The 16188-nt window shown below is 36.9% G+C and overlaps 1 protein-coding gene across 3 annotated transcripts in view; it reads right to left on the bottom strand.

Annotated features, from left to right (window-relative positions):
• The window catches only part of PLA2G4A (phospholipase A2 group IVA), a 168732-nt gene that overhangs the window by 52207 nt on the left and 100337 nt on the right, over nt 1-16188 (bottom strand). For all 3 annotated transcript variants that reach the window (XM_023728149.1, XM_023728150.1, XM_023728148.1), the window contains 3 exons: nt 12211-12347; nt 3236-3458; nt 2139-2253 (listed from right to left, as the gene is read on the bottom strand). In XM_023728149.1, coding sequence (XP_023583917.1) covers nt 2139-2253; nt 3236-3458; nt 12211-12347 — 475 coding nt within the window. The remainder of the gene's footprint in view (nt 1-2138; nt 2254-3235; nt 3459-12210; nt 12348-16188) is intronic.

Below are 16188 nucleotides of genomic sequence, written 5' to 3'. Positions count from 1 at the left end.
TGAAAGATGATTTATTTGGATATGAATAGATTTGACTGGCGTGCTAGTGGTATTTATTGGTCAACTCCAAAAGAAAATTTCAAGACTCCACAGGTAAGCAACCCTATAGAACAGAGTAGAACTGCCCCATAGTGTTTCCAAGGAGTGGCTGGTGAATTTGAACTGCTGACCTTTTGGTTAGCAGCCAAATGTTTAACCCCTGTGACACAAGGTCCCCACAGATAGTAACTATGGAAAAGAAGAAAGAGATGGAGGGAGGAAGGCAGGTAAAAAAATAAATAAAAAGAAGAAAATCCATTTCATCATGGTAGCATTTCTTATATAATAAGGTCTCAGCTCTCCACTATGAACTCCATCACAGTCAATCCGGTTCCTTATTTCTGAAGAGCACGCAATGATTATCCTGGACTCTACTGCATGTCTTACCCCCTCTCAATCCAATAATTAAGTTATTTTTTCACATATAAATTCTATTTCATCTTTAAGGTCCAGACCTCCCACCTTTCCCATACAGTTTTTATAGAACACTAAATTGTTAAGATTTAATGGAAACTTAATTTGGGATTGCTGCTATTTTAAGCACTTTATATACTGTATCTCATGTATTTAGCAAAACACTATGAGGAAAGTCTCATCCTCATTTAACAGATGAGGAAACTGATGCTAAAGGAGGTTACGTATCAAGGTTCAAGTGCAAAATAACATTTCTGCACTCTCGTGTGCCTTAACTTCTTTAATAAGAATTATAAATTTCCCAAACAGATTATAAGGCTCTATAGAACAGGGATTCTGTATTCTGTGGAAGAGTTTCACCCTTTGTACCGGGGATACTATAATCAGACCAGTCAATATGGTGTTATAAGTAGAGCAAAGGATTTTTTGAGACCAATCCTCAGCTCTGCTACTTACTTTTTAGCTAGCAATGTGTAAATAATTTAATCTTTTTGAGATTGTTTTTTCTTCTGTAAAACAGAGCTAAAAATATCTCCCTCCTGATTGTTGTAAAAATTGAGTAAGATGATAAATGTGATAAGTGACTTGTGAATCATAAGCACAATAAAAATCTTAGTCAATATTATTAATAAGCATTTGTTGAGTGACTTAACCATATGTGCACCCTCTTAATAAACTACCATATTTTATGCAAATAATGTGCACCTTCTGCGTTTGTTTGCCGGCCGTGCCCCCCTGCGAGGTATTTTTATAAGCACACTATGCTAATTTTTTTATAGTAACATGTCGATGAGGATTGGCATGGCAGCGCTTGTGAGGGTGCCTCTTGGGAAGGGAGAGAGGGCACAACCAGCAAACAAACACAGGAGGTACCTGTTATTTGCATAAAAATATGGTATTCAAAATTCTTCCCTGAGAGTAGGCAGTTGAGAAGAAAGTGAGATTTAATACAATTGTGAAAGGATTCTGGATGTAAATCTGTTAATTACACTCCATTCACAATGATGTTTTCAGCTCAGGGTGTGACGACATCACTGAGGTAACTTTTCCCAAAAATAAAAAGAACTCCATCAGCCTCCGCTGGAAGTATCACCTTACTGCAGGTGGAGATTGGCTGAGGCCTGCAAAGATGTGACGTCACACACTGTTGGATCACCAGATGAGAAGAGAAATAACAGCAGAAATAGGTGTTTTCCTCTGAGATTTAATGAGCAGGAAAGTGGAGGCGTTTTATTTACTAGCTGCCACAAGCATAGACTAGTATTTTTTAGGCTCTCAGTTATAAAAACTAGAATACTGCTTTGAATGATAAATATATATTATATGATTTAATTTAATGAAAATATAACCAGCAAACCCAAGAACATTGTCTAAAAGCACTAGACATAACATTTTGTTAAAAGTCAATGAGAAATGGACAATTAAAGTAGTTATTGATTAGATTCAAGTTTTTTTTCTTTTTTTATTTCACTAACTGACTATATATTAGTTGCTAGTTTTATGGAATATTCTCTACAACCAGAAAATTCATCTAGCTTAATATGTTCTTATATTTTCAAATATTCTTATGTTATAGAAAATACATTAAACAACTAAAATTGCTTATGACCTTCTTCCAAAGAAAATAATTAGAAACCACAGTTGAAAGGATCCAGGGAGTGTTCTGGAAGGTGGGACTTACATACCTGCAAACATCAACTCCGAAACATCGGGTTTGACATGGAGACAGGTGAAAAGGGGTAAAGGGCATTGTGCAGTATCGATTTTTTCCTTCAAACTACTTAAAGTAGCGTTCATTCTCTGTCCGTAGAAGAAAGAAATGATTTTAAATACACAAACAGATACAGATAGAAAGCTATTTAAAATAGTATTTCCTATTTGAGAGTTTGTTAAAATAATATTTTATAATAAAAATAAGTCTTATTACATCTAGAAATCTCCAGGTCCTAAGTAAACAACAAAAAGTAAGCTCTACGGAAGTAATTATCTTCACTCTAAAAGCAACCATAACTCAAGGGACTATATCTACATTTGACTGGAGAAGGGTTTTACAACTATGGAACCCAGAAAGAATTTAGCCCCAGGACTGACTCCCTGGCACCCACAGATTCTTCTCTATCTCCCCCGTTTTATCTTCAGAAGAAATGTCACACTATAGTCATGCATCAAGTGGGTTTGTTCCATGTGATCCACTTCCTTTTCTCACTCTATCTCAAGGTAACTTGCATTCTTCCTCTACTTTAAACATATTTCCTGTATTCACTTCCTCGTCTAAAGAGATTTCCATTGGGTGGGTGGGAGTGGGCAGGCAATCACAAGTCAATATGTGTATTTTCCAAAGACAAGGAAAACAAAAGCCTCCCCACGCATCAAAACTAATACATAGTTTGAGTGAATTAATAAGCACAAGTTTGAAATGTAAAAGCAGTTGTAATATATGGCACAGAATATGTGCTCAGTACACATTGTTGAGGAAACCCTGGTGGCATAATGGTTAAGGGCTATGGCTGCTAAACAAGAGGTTCGCAGTTCGATTCCACCAGGCATTCCTTGGAAATCTTATGGGGCAGTTCTATGCTGTCCTGTAGGATCTCTATGATTCAGAATTGATTCGACAGCAACGAGTTCGGTTTTTTTTTTTTTTTTTTGACATGTTAATGAAAGAATAAGCTGAGTCAAGTGATTTTTATCAAATGTATCTTCTTTTCTTTAATTCAAAACATTACGATATATATTACCTACTTGTATTATTGAAAGAATTGTAGATTTAACCATAGCTTACACTGTGAATTAGTGTTTCTCCTATTAACATCCCAAAGATATCAGTAAAGGTGACAGGTTGCCCAGAGCTTTTCTTCTTCCATAAAGACTCAACATATCTTTTAATTTTCTGTGGTGTGAGAAGTAAAAGGGGGTTGTGGCTAACATTTTTCATTAACTCTTCATTAATCTCCTCTGGTCCTTTCTCTGGAAAATCAGGATCAGAATATAAGGTTGACATGTACCTGTACAGAAAACAAAACATAACGAAGATAAAGAGCATACATAATAGTTTTCAAAGAAAGTAGGCACCGTCTGTCATAAGAAAAATAAAAAATGGAGGAAATATTTGGTTAATTTAACTATCCGATTGAAGATATTAATATGTTTAAAGAACAAGGACATCATGCTTGGTAAATAGAGGGCAAACAGAAATGAGGGAAACCTTCAATGAGATGGATCGGCACAATAGCCACGACGATAGGCTCAAACATACCAAGCATGATGAAAACGGCACATTACTGGGCAATGTTTGGTTCTGTTATACATAAGGTCAGCATAAGCTGGTGCTGACTCCATGACAACTAACAGCAACACCAGCACCACCAAAGCACAAATAGACCAATCAGACCAGAACTGGTCTACAAAGGAAGTAAATTAAAGGTGAGATCTCAGAGGAAATGTTGGACTGTCCAGAGGAGACAGTGTCCTGGTAGGCCTACTCCTTAATGTCTAGTTTTCCATGGATGTGTCTCATTATCAGACTACCACAGCCTGATGGCACAGCACATTTGAGTCACGTATCTAAGTGGATTAGTCTTGATGCAATACTAGTCAAGCAATGGCATAATCTATGAATAGGTAGAAAACGTGCTGTCCAGAGTATTGTGAATGCCTAATTCTCCTCACCAATGCAGTTTTTTTTTTTTCAGTTGACCAACTTTCTGGTTTTAATCATCCTTCTGTTGTGAACTTTGTTAGTGGTGTACAGAATCCCAAGCCCTCAAGCCTTAACAAATGTGGGTCTCTGCATTTCTGAGCATAAAAATTTGAAGCTGAAATCCTGGAAAGGCATAAGGTCATTAAGGTAAATGCCTCCTTGTGAAGCCTCTTAGCTACCAGCCATTGACCACTTCTAGCTATACTGGAAATCACTATGTGTTTTGGTGTTTTATATTTAGACAATAAATATTCAGTTAACGTCCTCTTTCCTAGTTCCCATAGTGAACATTCATTATTTACTTACGACTCTGTCTTTCTTAATAAACTGTGAACTGCTTGAAGGAAAGAACTTTACTTATCCTTTTTTTTTTTGTCTCAGTGACAAGCATATGGTAAACACACTATATTGAACTGTTAAGCTGAGAGAACAAAATAAAATGAAAATAATAATAATAAGCATTCCAGATGCTTTGTCCAACCGAAGAGAAAATAGCACGTTTTAATCTCCTATTTCCTTGTGATTCAAATCAACATGTCTATCATAATGGTTTATCTTCCCTTCAGAGGGAGGAGAAAACTGATTCTGTTTGGGTCCCTACTAACTTCTAGGTAGTGGGCAGGTTAATTGCTTATATGCTTTGTCTTGAAGACTCACAACGGCTTTCAATTCAATTTAAATTTAATGATGAGGAAAGAGAGGATTGGTGAATTTAAATAACATGCTCCAAGTTCCCCTAATTAATAATTGCAGAATTAAAATTTAAGTTTTGTCCTCTACCAGCTGGTAAATTTTATTTATTTTTCAATCTTTTATATAGAATTTCAGTTTTAGAAACCGAATTATTCCCACTTGACATAAAATTAGAATTTCTTGCTGAATTCAGAGTTCCTTGAAGACAAATTGAGAATAATTATAAGTCAGTAAATGGGAGAGTGACAATAGATACAAAATGGAATACATATTTAGCAAAAAAAAAAAAAAAAAAATTCAAACCCTAAAAATACCTTTATAATACAAATTGGATTCCTAAGCATTTCCACAAACGCGTAGTAAAGATAAACCAAATGGCTTCTCTGAACTCAATCCTAGTATAATCACCAAGTATCTATCAAAATATAGCTTAAATTGCTTGAAAGACACATAAGCCATTCATTCTAATAATTATCCCAAAGTCCACCACACGATTCATCCAAATCAGCAAAGATCTGATTTTCTGGACCTTGTCATCCTTTTTAATGAAAGGTGCACTGGCATAATGACATTGGTTTATATTTAAGGCCATCATAAAAATGGGAAAACAAAACATTCGTTTTTTAAAAAATTCAGGAAATGATTCATTCTTTATTAGAATAGTAAGGATAAATTCTTGACTGGTCTTATTACCTCCGTGGACCACTGGCCTACCCTTAACTTATTAACAATGTGTATTATGTAACTGTACAAAGGTTTCATTTTGTTTTGATGTCTAAACCCACTGCCATCCAGTCGATTCGGACTCAAGGCCACCCCATAGGGTTTCCAAGGCTGTAACTCTCTAAGGAAGCAGACTGACACATCTCTCTCACAGGGAGTTGCTGGTGGTTTCCTACTGCTGACCTTTCAGTTAGCAGTCAATCACTTTAGCCACTGTGCCACCAGGGCTAGGAAGCTTAAATCCAAACCCATGGCTCATGCCTCCCAAATCTATAGAATACAGCATGAATTTTTAATGTAATTTCTAGCTACATTTTTTTCTCTTCTGTCTTTAATGTATGTAATCTAGTTTTACTTTATATAAGCTACATTATATTCTTTCCATATTGAGTTAGGGTAAAAATAAGCAAAACAAACAACAATCTAGTGTCAGTAGACATCTAGGTACAGAGTATTTTGTTTTGTTTTGTTTTTTTATTGCCAGGTGAAAGGAAATAATATGATCATTCTGCTATTAGAAGTTGTCATTCCTTACTGTTCAGTAGAGTGATGCAATTATTCAAATCTCCCTTATAAGATTTCTAGTTTCAATCTATATTTAGCTGGTCTTTAAACGAATCAATTTATCATTCTAACAAATATCTCTGTCCTATAGATTGCCACTAGCAAAATCTCAAGGCTCTTCTCTTCTCTTCCCTTCCACCAAAGTTAACCACTGCACCTAGATCAAGAAAATCCATCTGAAGGCAACGGGTTGCTCAATATCTGGGACTCTGTGCCGGTTTTTCAGCCCAATTCTCTTTTTTCCTTCCCTGCAGAATGGTTACAATTAATTCATTTCTGCTCTGTAAAGGTTAAAGTGAACTCACTCACCAGTATTCTCTCTCTCCCTCTCCTCTCCCATGAAGTAATTGGTTTGGAAATACAAGCCCTGGTAAGAGACAAAATAACCTAGGCTACCTCAACCATCAGCACTGGTTAAATGCTCTCAGCTTGTTCAGCATTTATGAATCTATAGCCCTTAGAATTTGCAAGTGTGAGTTGGACAGCTTTTTCACAGTGTCATTGTGGTTATAGCCAAGACTTGGGCTTTTGTTTTGGTGATAACTAAAGATGGAGTAGTAGGCATTATGACCAATTTTGCTTTCTTTGTTTCCTTGACTGCACCAAGACATTTGAAACACAAAAATATCATCCCAATTTCTAACGCTATAGTTAAACCTAAGTTATAATCACTTTATTAATATGACTCCCAATAATATCAATCAGGTTCCAGAAAAAGAGTTTCTTAAATATAGCAGGGCCTCTATAAAGGCTGAGGAGCCTGGGTGGTGCAATGGTTAAGCACTTGGCTGCTAACTGAAAGATCTGTGATTCAAACCCACCAGCTGCTCAGCAAGAAAAAAGACCTGGTGATCTGCTCCCCTAAAGATTACAGGCTAGGAAACTCTATGTGGCAATTCTACTCTGTCATATAGGGTCGCTATGAGTCAGAATCAACTCGACAGCATACAACAACAACAATAAAGGGTTAATTAATGAATGGAAAGATCTTAAATTTCTTTCTCTGTAAATCTGGAAAGATTTGCCTCTGACTGTTTCAACATATTTACGTAATGGGACACCTGATTCTGTCCACATAAAATGCATTTAGGTTAAGTGTGAAATTTAAAAAGTTAAATTACGTCAGAGGGTAAAGACTTCTCAGTTCAGGCCATGCCCCAAAATCATGTGGGTGAGGTTTTAAAAGCACCAATGCCTGAGTCCCCCCAGGACTTGCTGAATTAGAATCTTCAAGGGTGAACACTTAGAATTTCTGTGCTTAAAATTACCACAAGTGCTTCTTACGTATCACTGAGATTTAGAATGGCTGGGGAAAACCCTTGACATTTGAGAAGTAAATATCCTAACACCCGAAAGAAATCTCTACCTTAATTTTCCCATAAAAATGCAGTTACATATGCATTTCATCATTCAGTCATTAAACAAATATTACCTAAGGCAGACCAGGAATTGTGCAAGGCGGGAGATATTCACTAGTGAACAAGACAAACATTGTTCCCACTTCAAACAACATATTATTTCCAACTTATATCTTGATTTTTTTAGCCTGTCATGTCTTATGTGCCAGCTTATGTTAAAATTGTCTCTTTTTTTCAATGTTCCAGAATTCTTCAGACTTTTTAACTGAAAGGTCTCATTCTTTGATTCCATTTTAGTTAGTTTAATGAGTCTGACCCTATTGCCTATAGAGGCAGAGCTTTTAGATGGTGTCATGGATTGAATTGTGTCCCCCAAAAATATGAGTATCAATTTGGCTAGGCCATGATTCCTAGTATTGTGTGACTGTCCACCATTTTGTCATTTGATATGATTTTCCTATGTGTTGTAAATCCTACCTTTATGATGTTAATGAGGTGGGATAGGAGGCAGTTATGTTAATGAGGCAGAACTCAATCTACAAGATTGGATTTTTGTCTTGAGCTAATCTCTTTAGAGATATAAAGGAGAGAAGTGAGCAGAGAGACAGGGGCACCTCATACCACCAAGCAAGCAGTGCTGGGAGAACAGGGCACCCTTTGGACTGGAGGTTCCTGCACTGAGAAGCTCCCAGACCAAAGGGAGATTGATGACAAGGACCTTCCTCCAGAGCCGATAGAGAAACAAAGACTTCCTTGGAGCTGATGCCCTAAATTTGGACTTGTAGCCTACTACACTGTGAGAAAATAAATTTCTCTTTGTTAAAGCCATCCACTTGTGGTATTTCTGTTACAGGAGCACTAGATGACTAAGACAGATGGTAATGTCACACAAACAAGTAAGTGAATATCCAATAGCTCCTTAGACCAGTGCCCAGCTATGCTGAGGAAGAAAGCTGTGCTAACTCAAGTTGAGAGAACACAGAACAATTATCATGATTCTCACAGTTCACTCATGTCTGTTCTACTGGTTGTCTAATGCATATATTTAATGAACAAGTATCATCCAAAAATAATTTCAGAAGTAATTACCATAAAGGTAGTAGTAGATAAAAGAGAAGCTTTTGTCCTACCTAAAATTCTCTTTTGTGATCATAGAAATTTTCTGGAAGTTCTAGGGATTCTCCAGATATTTCCGGATCATGGAGACCTTACGTGTGCAGAGTAGAACTGCTCCATAGGGATTCCAAGGCCTTCAGAAGCAAATCCCCAGGCCTGTCTCCCAAGGTGCCTCTGGGTGGGATGGAACTGTCAACCTTTCAGCTAAGTAGTCCAGCACTTAATCATTTGCACTGACCACGGAACTTGAAGTGGTATCAGCAAATAACTTCACAAATTGCTGAAATTACCAAGGTAAGACATGTAGGTATAATAGAAAAAAGGAAAAAAGGAACGACTTGGAGGAAAGCCCACGTTAAGGAGAAAAATAGTGGAATTAGTGAAGAAACTGTAGCACAGAGAACAATGAGAGGGGATGAAATTGAACCAAAAAGGCATGATAGACGGTTTTAAAAGAGGCATGAGTAATTTGTGTGAAATATCTAAACCTGTCACCCATTCTCCCTAAAGAAGTCAAGGAGAATGAGAGCTTCAAAAGACACCTTATATTTGGAAGTTAGGTGATCTCTGGGTGAAAACCTCTAGTAAGGAGTTAAGGAGTGAGTGACCTTTAAGGAAATGAAACTGATAAGAGGAGCATGGTCTTGAGGAAATCAAACATTGAAAGATAGAGTAGAAGTTTAAGTATATATAAATGATTGTCCTGTAACATTTAAAATTCTCTTAATTACATTTTATAGGACTTGTTTTCAGACCCCTGACTGGAGAATGTAAGAAGAAGTTGCCCCAAATCTGTCACTAAAGCAGTGGCTGCAGCTCTAATCAAGCCTAAATAGACAGAATTATACTCCCCAGTCAGCCTCAGAGCCTAGTCTTTATTAGATGAGTTTAAGAAAGTAAGCTTCTTGCAGTGTATTAGCCAATGATAGACAACAGGATCTAACCAATCGTGCGTACAGAGAAAGAAAACCACTGAAGAATAATAACAGTGATTGAGTAGGTGAACTCTTCTAAGGGTCCAAGTTTTTCAATCACATTACTCATTAAACAGGCAAGTGCCTGCTCTTTCCTTCAGGGGAAAGAATAATGATGGGCAACACCCTTCTCTCAGAAGAGATAAATCATTTTGAAGGTGTAGACAAGGAAAGTGACAAACCATGCTGTAGGTTTTTGTTTTGTAACTGAAGAATCTGGTTCCGAAATATTTAAGAAACTGTAGATTATTCAAATGTGAAATGCTATCTTGAGGACAGCTGTCCAAGAGATAGGTGTGGTGTTGTAGACAGAACCATTCTAATGAAGTCTAAAGGTCTGGATGTGAATTTTGGATCTGCTGGTGTTCTTGGCCAAATCACTTGGCTTTTGCATCAAAATTTCTTTAATTGGAAAATGAAGAAACTCATATCCAATATCCATCTGTCATGGATTGAATTGTGTCCCCCCAAAAATGTGTGTAGCAACTTGGCTGGGTCATGATTCCTGGTATTGTATGATGGTGTTATCTGATGTGATTTCCTTATGTGTTGTAAACTCTACCACTATGATGAGATTATATGTGATCTCCTCATGTGTTGTAAATTCTATCACTGTGATGAGGTTATACTGATGAGATTGACAAGATTAGTGTCTTAATGCAATCTCTTTTGAGATATAAAAGAGACAAGTGAGCAGAGACACATGGGAACCTCATACCACCAAGAAAACAGTGCTGGGAGCAGAGTGCGTCCTTTGGACCTGAGGTTCCTGCACAGAGAAGCTCCCAGACCAAAGGAAGACTGATGACATGAACTTTCCTCAGAGCCAATGGAGAAAGTGTTCCCCTGGAGCTGATGCCCTGAATTTGGACTTGTAGCCTACTGGACTATGAGAGAATAAATTTCTCTTTGTTAAAACCATCCAATTGTGGTATCTCTGTTAGAGCAGCACTAGATGACTGAGACACCATCTGACAATATGAGATGGCACAGAAATTTTAAAATGCTAGACCTATCTAATATGATATTATGCTAGATGAGGCTCACCATGGTTGAGTGATTAGAAAGGCCTTTTAAGTCAAAATCCCACACTTTGTGATAAACTGATACTCTCATTTGAGACATCTAAGTAAAGACTTTTATTTGATTTTCAGTTTTTGCTTATTTGAGGTAGGGGGAAAAAAAGTATGAGGTATCTACTTTTGAAAATGTTTTGTAAATATATTTGTTAAAAGCCAAATGCACACGGTACAAATACATATTCAGATGCTTTAACTCTGCATCCAAATTTTGCTGAGCTAAAATATATTTAAAGCACTAATTTCTTATTTAGTTAGATACGAATCAGTTAAATTTATTGCATTTCTGCCTTCAAAGGTTGTTTTGCTTCTTCTGTGAGCTAAGGTATCTTGAATTTCATTCTATTTGCCCTAAAGAAGAAAATGAATACCTGGTGAATCATGTCAACTTAGACATGCTTGCTGAAAGAATGCAAATCAGAAAATTATAAGAAGATTAAATTAATTACGGGTGGAGTAGGTTATTCCACTTCCAGGATATTTATCTAGAATTATTTCAGTTGATCTACTTTTTATTTTATGTTTTAACTATATATTAAGTTACAATCAGGTTGAAAAGGAGTCAGCTTATGGCAAGAGTCATTATTAGATATAGATATGCTTTCAAAAAACATTTTAAGAACCAGATTGTTTCATTAAGTTAGAACATTTCAATAATTTGAAGTTAATGTTCAATTTTCTAAATTCCCTTTCCTTTTCTAATATTTGAGTTAGATAAATTCTAAACATTTAGAATGATAAAACTAAGATTAAAAATGCATACTCCTAGTTTCATGGGACAACTCAGTCAACTGGCATAACATAGTTCATAAGCTTTATGTTTTACAGCCTAGTTTGGTGAATAGCATCTGAGGTCTTAAAAGCTTGTGAGTGACCATCTAAGGTACAACTACTGGCCTGTACTCCTCTGGAGTGAAAGAGAAAGGAGGAAACCAAAGACTTAAAGAAGAATCAGTCTACAGGACCAATAGCCTACACGAACCACGGCCTCATCTATCCTGAGACCAGAAGAATTAGATGGTGCCTGGCTACCACTACTAACCATTCTAATCAGGGACACAATAAATGGTGATAGAGAGAATGGGAGAAAAATGTAGAACAAAATGTAAATTCTTAAAGAAGGCCAGACTTACTGGGCTGGTAGAGACTAGATGAATCCCTGAGAGTATCTTCCTGAGATACCCTTTAAACTTTGTACTAAAACCACACCTGGAGGTCATCTTACAGGTAAATAACAGATTGGTTCATAAAATAAACAATATCATCTGTGAGTATTGTGCTCCTTTAAAACATCATCTATGTGAGACCAAATGGTCAACATTTACTCTAAAGAAAAATGAGAAGGCAATGGGTGGGGGGAGTCAGGGAAGCTAGATTAATGGAAACAGAACAACCAGAATGGAAATAATGAGAATACTGACACATCGTGAAAAACTTAACCACAGTCACTGAACAATATGTATAGAAATTGTTAAATGCAAACCTAATTTGCTGTGTAAACTTTATCAAAAACACAGTAACATATTATAATTTAAAAAATGCATACTAACCACGTGGAGCCAGAAAGACCAGCAATGTAGGTGGCACAATCCAAAATCCCTGATTCATACAGCGCCTTCATCACACCAGAGAATCCCACCATGGCTCGGAAGCCCCCACCTGAGCCCAATATGGCCACCACGGGCACCTGGAATGATAAAACAAAGATCTCACATGCAAAGTAAAAATCATTAATATATTTCCTTTTGGTCTCAATTTTTATATTGTGCATTCACATTTATCATAAAGGGCTGTAAGTTCACTCATACCTTGATGTTATCTAATTTTTTCAAAGAAAAAGATAACATTTCATGTAAGAAAATCAAGAATCAATATTTACTGGGAAGCAGACATTATTAAAATGACCAACTTACACTGTTTATTACTAATAACAACAATGACACTTGATAGTTGTTCGACATCTTGCAGTTTTTGGCTTGCTTTCAGGTGCACTGTTTTACTTCATCCCCTCAGAAACCCGGTAAGGTGTGCATAAGGGAACTACCTGTCCATTTTACAGATGAAAGTTCTCAAAGGATGGTGTTACCTGCTTAAGATCAGTTAGCTGGTAATCTGGAGTTGAATAAGCACTTTACCTTTTTATTCTCAGCCCAGAATCTGTACTGCTCTTTTATGCTGACTTATTTCAAGAAAAATGCTATTATTCAAACTATAAAAAAACACTTGATCAACTTAACAATACCTGTAGATTTTATTCATTTTTTTTAATTCATTCAATAAAATTGATTAAGTAATCTCTGTGTCTCAGGCATTGTGGGTGGATCTGGGCAATATAGTTGATTTATATGAGGCAAAAATATAATAATAACTATGACAATGGTAACAATAGTGATAGATGGCATTCACTGAGCACTTACTATTTGGTAGGGACTTTCTTAGAATTTTACTGAAATTGTCTCGTTTAATCTTTCCCCAAAGCCCTATTAGGTTTCCATTTCACAGATGAGGAAACCAAGACTCGGATGTCAACAGCTTTCAAACGAGTCCAATGTCATATAACCAATAAGTAGTGGAATAAGAATTCAAACCCCAGGAGTTTAACTCCCAAATCCAGGCTCATGCTACTGTGCCTTATTGCAATAAAGTGCTAAGACTGGAATTAGCATGAGGCTCATGGAAGGTGTGGTCAATTCTAATCAGAGCAATAGGAGGGGTTAAGGAAGCTTCACAGACAGAAAAAAGGAGAAACTGGAGCTTAATTTTAAAGACAGGTAGGTATTCCACAGGGAGAGTTGGTAGTAGGGAAAGAGGTTATTCTGACAATAGAAGCATCATTAGTCAGCAATGAGAGATAGGGAAGAAGCATATGCTGGCTGTAACATGGCTAAAACGTGTATGTTTGTTTGGGGACAGTGAAGTTGTCACACTCTTTGTGATCCCTAATCATTATTGCCTAAGAGGCTGGTTGCTTTTCTATCCCTAGGGCAATGCTTCTCAAAGTATTCATCACTTTCATGGAATCCATGTGGTTAAAAATATTTTCACAGTAACTGTAAGAGATGTTATTTGCCTTTTTTCTCTGAGTCTTCCTAAGTGCAAATGGAATTTTCCAGAGAAAAATGATCTATGATATTGCAAATGATTGAATGCAGAAGCAGACAAAAGAACACAGCTGTCTTCTGTTAATTAAGTCAGACAATAAAGATACTTGCAGATATGTACAACAATGCCACTCTTCTCATTATCTGAGGTGGGTGGGAAATATAGTTATTTTCATAAAATATGTTATTATGTTAAAGTATAATGTATTCATTACTATTATTATCTAAAATAAATACTTTACATTTTTTCTCATTTTTAATTTTTAATATGGTAAATATTGATAGAAATAACCCACATAAACAAAGTATCTTTGAAGTTTTTGAAGTTTTGTGTGTGTGTGTTTTGTTTTGTTTTTTTGTTTGTTTTGAGAGGGTAAAGGGGTTCTAGGACCAAACATTTTATAACCGCTGCCCTAGAATATCAGGGACATGGTGAGTATAATCCAAAATCCCCTGGGAAAATTGCCAGTCTATAGAGGTCAATGTAGTGGGGAGAGACAAGGAAGAGAGCAGGCCGAAAGGGGGCGGGCAGGTGGGAATACTCACTGGCGAGACAGAGGCTGATACGGAGGTATAGCCAACTTTCTGGGGTGAGGGCAGGTACTTTATTTGGCTTTGTTTTCCACTAACAACAATTCATCAAGGAACAAATTTTAGATGAAGCAAAAGACAGAGCACGAAGCAATTCAAAGCTTTGTAAGAGATGAAATGACCAGACTCATGTGGGGGAAAGTAGAACCTCATCTGAGTGGAGATACTGTGACTGGAGTGTCAAAGATTTACATGATATCAAAATAATAGCATTGTTTTCAGGTTTTATTTTCTACATTAGTGACAATGTCTAATTTGCAGAATAAGCACACAATTCTCTATATGCACAGATGATGTCAAGCACTTTTGATAGCTCTATCAGATGGATGGGACCCCGGTGGTGCAGTGGTTAAAGAGCTTGGGTGCTCACCAAAAGGTTGACCGTTCAATCCACCAGCTGCTCCTTGGAAACTCTATGGGGCAGTTCTACTCTGCCCTATAGGATCACTATGAGTTGGAATCAACTTGACAGCAACAGGTTTTGTTTTTTGTGTTTTTTTAAATCATATCTCTAACAGCTTTCCTTTTCTTCTGAGACATCAGTGGGGCGCAATGCCCCCTCCTCTCTTCTACCCCTAAAGCTAAGTGTATGAGAAGTGAAACAGAATCAAGACACATTTACAAGCAGAATCTTTAACACTTGGTGACAGATCTGATGTTCGGAGTAACAAGCGGGAAGGAGTATGGTCAGACTGTTAAGGTTTCTGCCTTTGATCACTAGCAGATGATGCTTCCGTGGATGGGGAAAAGATCACAGGGCAGGGAGCCAGGCTGAGGGCGGAACACCACACTCGATCTCAGAAAAGCTGAATACGTAGCATGAATGCATCGTGCTCCAAGTATGCAGAACCTGACCTTTGAGTGTCTACTTACCAATGTGATGTACATATATTCATGGAAGCATTGTTTAGAGCTAGAAGGACCAAAAAGATCCTATAGCGGCCATATATGGAAAAGGAAGTCTGCAGAGGTCTTATCAGGGGTAGACCATTGAATGGAAGGACACCTAGGACTAAATTCTTAATCCAGGGCTCTTTTCTCTAGCATGGAGAGGCCTCAAATTGAAAGCAAATTGGAGACCTCACACTTGAAAGCACACTTGCTAGCATTCAGTGTAACAGCACAATTTAAATTGCTTTGAACCTGCATATACTTAGATGAACATGACGTTTCCAAACATAGATTTAAAATATGTGAATAAAGGAAAATATGTAAGTGCTCAGAAGCTTGTCTGGAGGTGCCAAAATAAGCTAAGCTAAGACACTACAGTGGGTGAGAAAGTGGGTGAATGGAATACAATACAGCATTAAATGCAACAGTAGTAGCAAGGAGGACAGATAAAAATTTAGGACATTAGAACAAGGATGAGGGATTTGAGTTAAGCCTTAAAAAAGTGTTGGGTTTATAGGCAGTTGTAGTAATAATAATAATAATAGCAAATATTTATGACTGCTATGTGCCAAGCAGTGGACCTAAGTTCAGGCCAAGAAAGCTGTCAGCTGGAAAGGGTATGTGATTTTTCAGCCAGCAAACCAGTTTTATTATTGCTGCGGGAAACAGACAAGTGAGTTTGGAAAAATAAGAATATGAAGGGCTTTAAGAAAAAAGATAATATAGCAGGGTTGATAATTACAGGAGGAGGAAGATTGTTCATATTTAAAAATCATTTGGGGGCATTTGGGCCTGTTGGTTTGGTTACTTATAAAATTATATTATTAAAAGTAACATTAAGCTCAATATCAGTAGTTTGGAATAATTAAAAATGATTCTTAGCAACACATTGCACTGTTCATCTCAACACTTAACACACAGATTGGGCTGTTGTTCAGAAGAGAT

Source organism: Trichechus manatus, unplaced genomic scaffold, assembly GCF_000243295.1.
Source record: "Trichechus manatus latirostris isolate Lorelei unplaced genomic scaffold, TriManLat1.0 scaffold00021, whole genome shotgun sequence".
NCBI classification, from domain to species: domain Eukaryota; kingdom Metazoa; phylum Chordata; class Mammalia; order Sirenia; family Trichechidae; genus Trichechus; species Trichechus manatus.
Note: the sequence above shows the minus strand (reverse complement) of the source record. Positions and strands in the feature narration are given on the sequence as shown.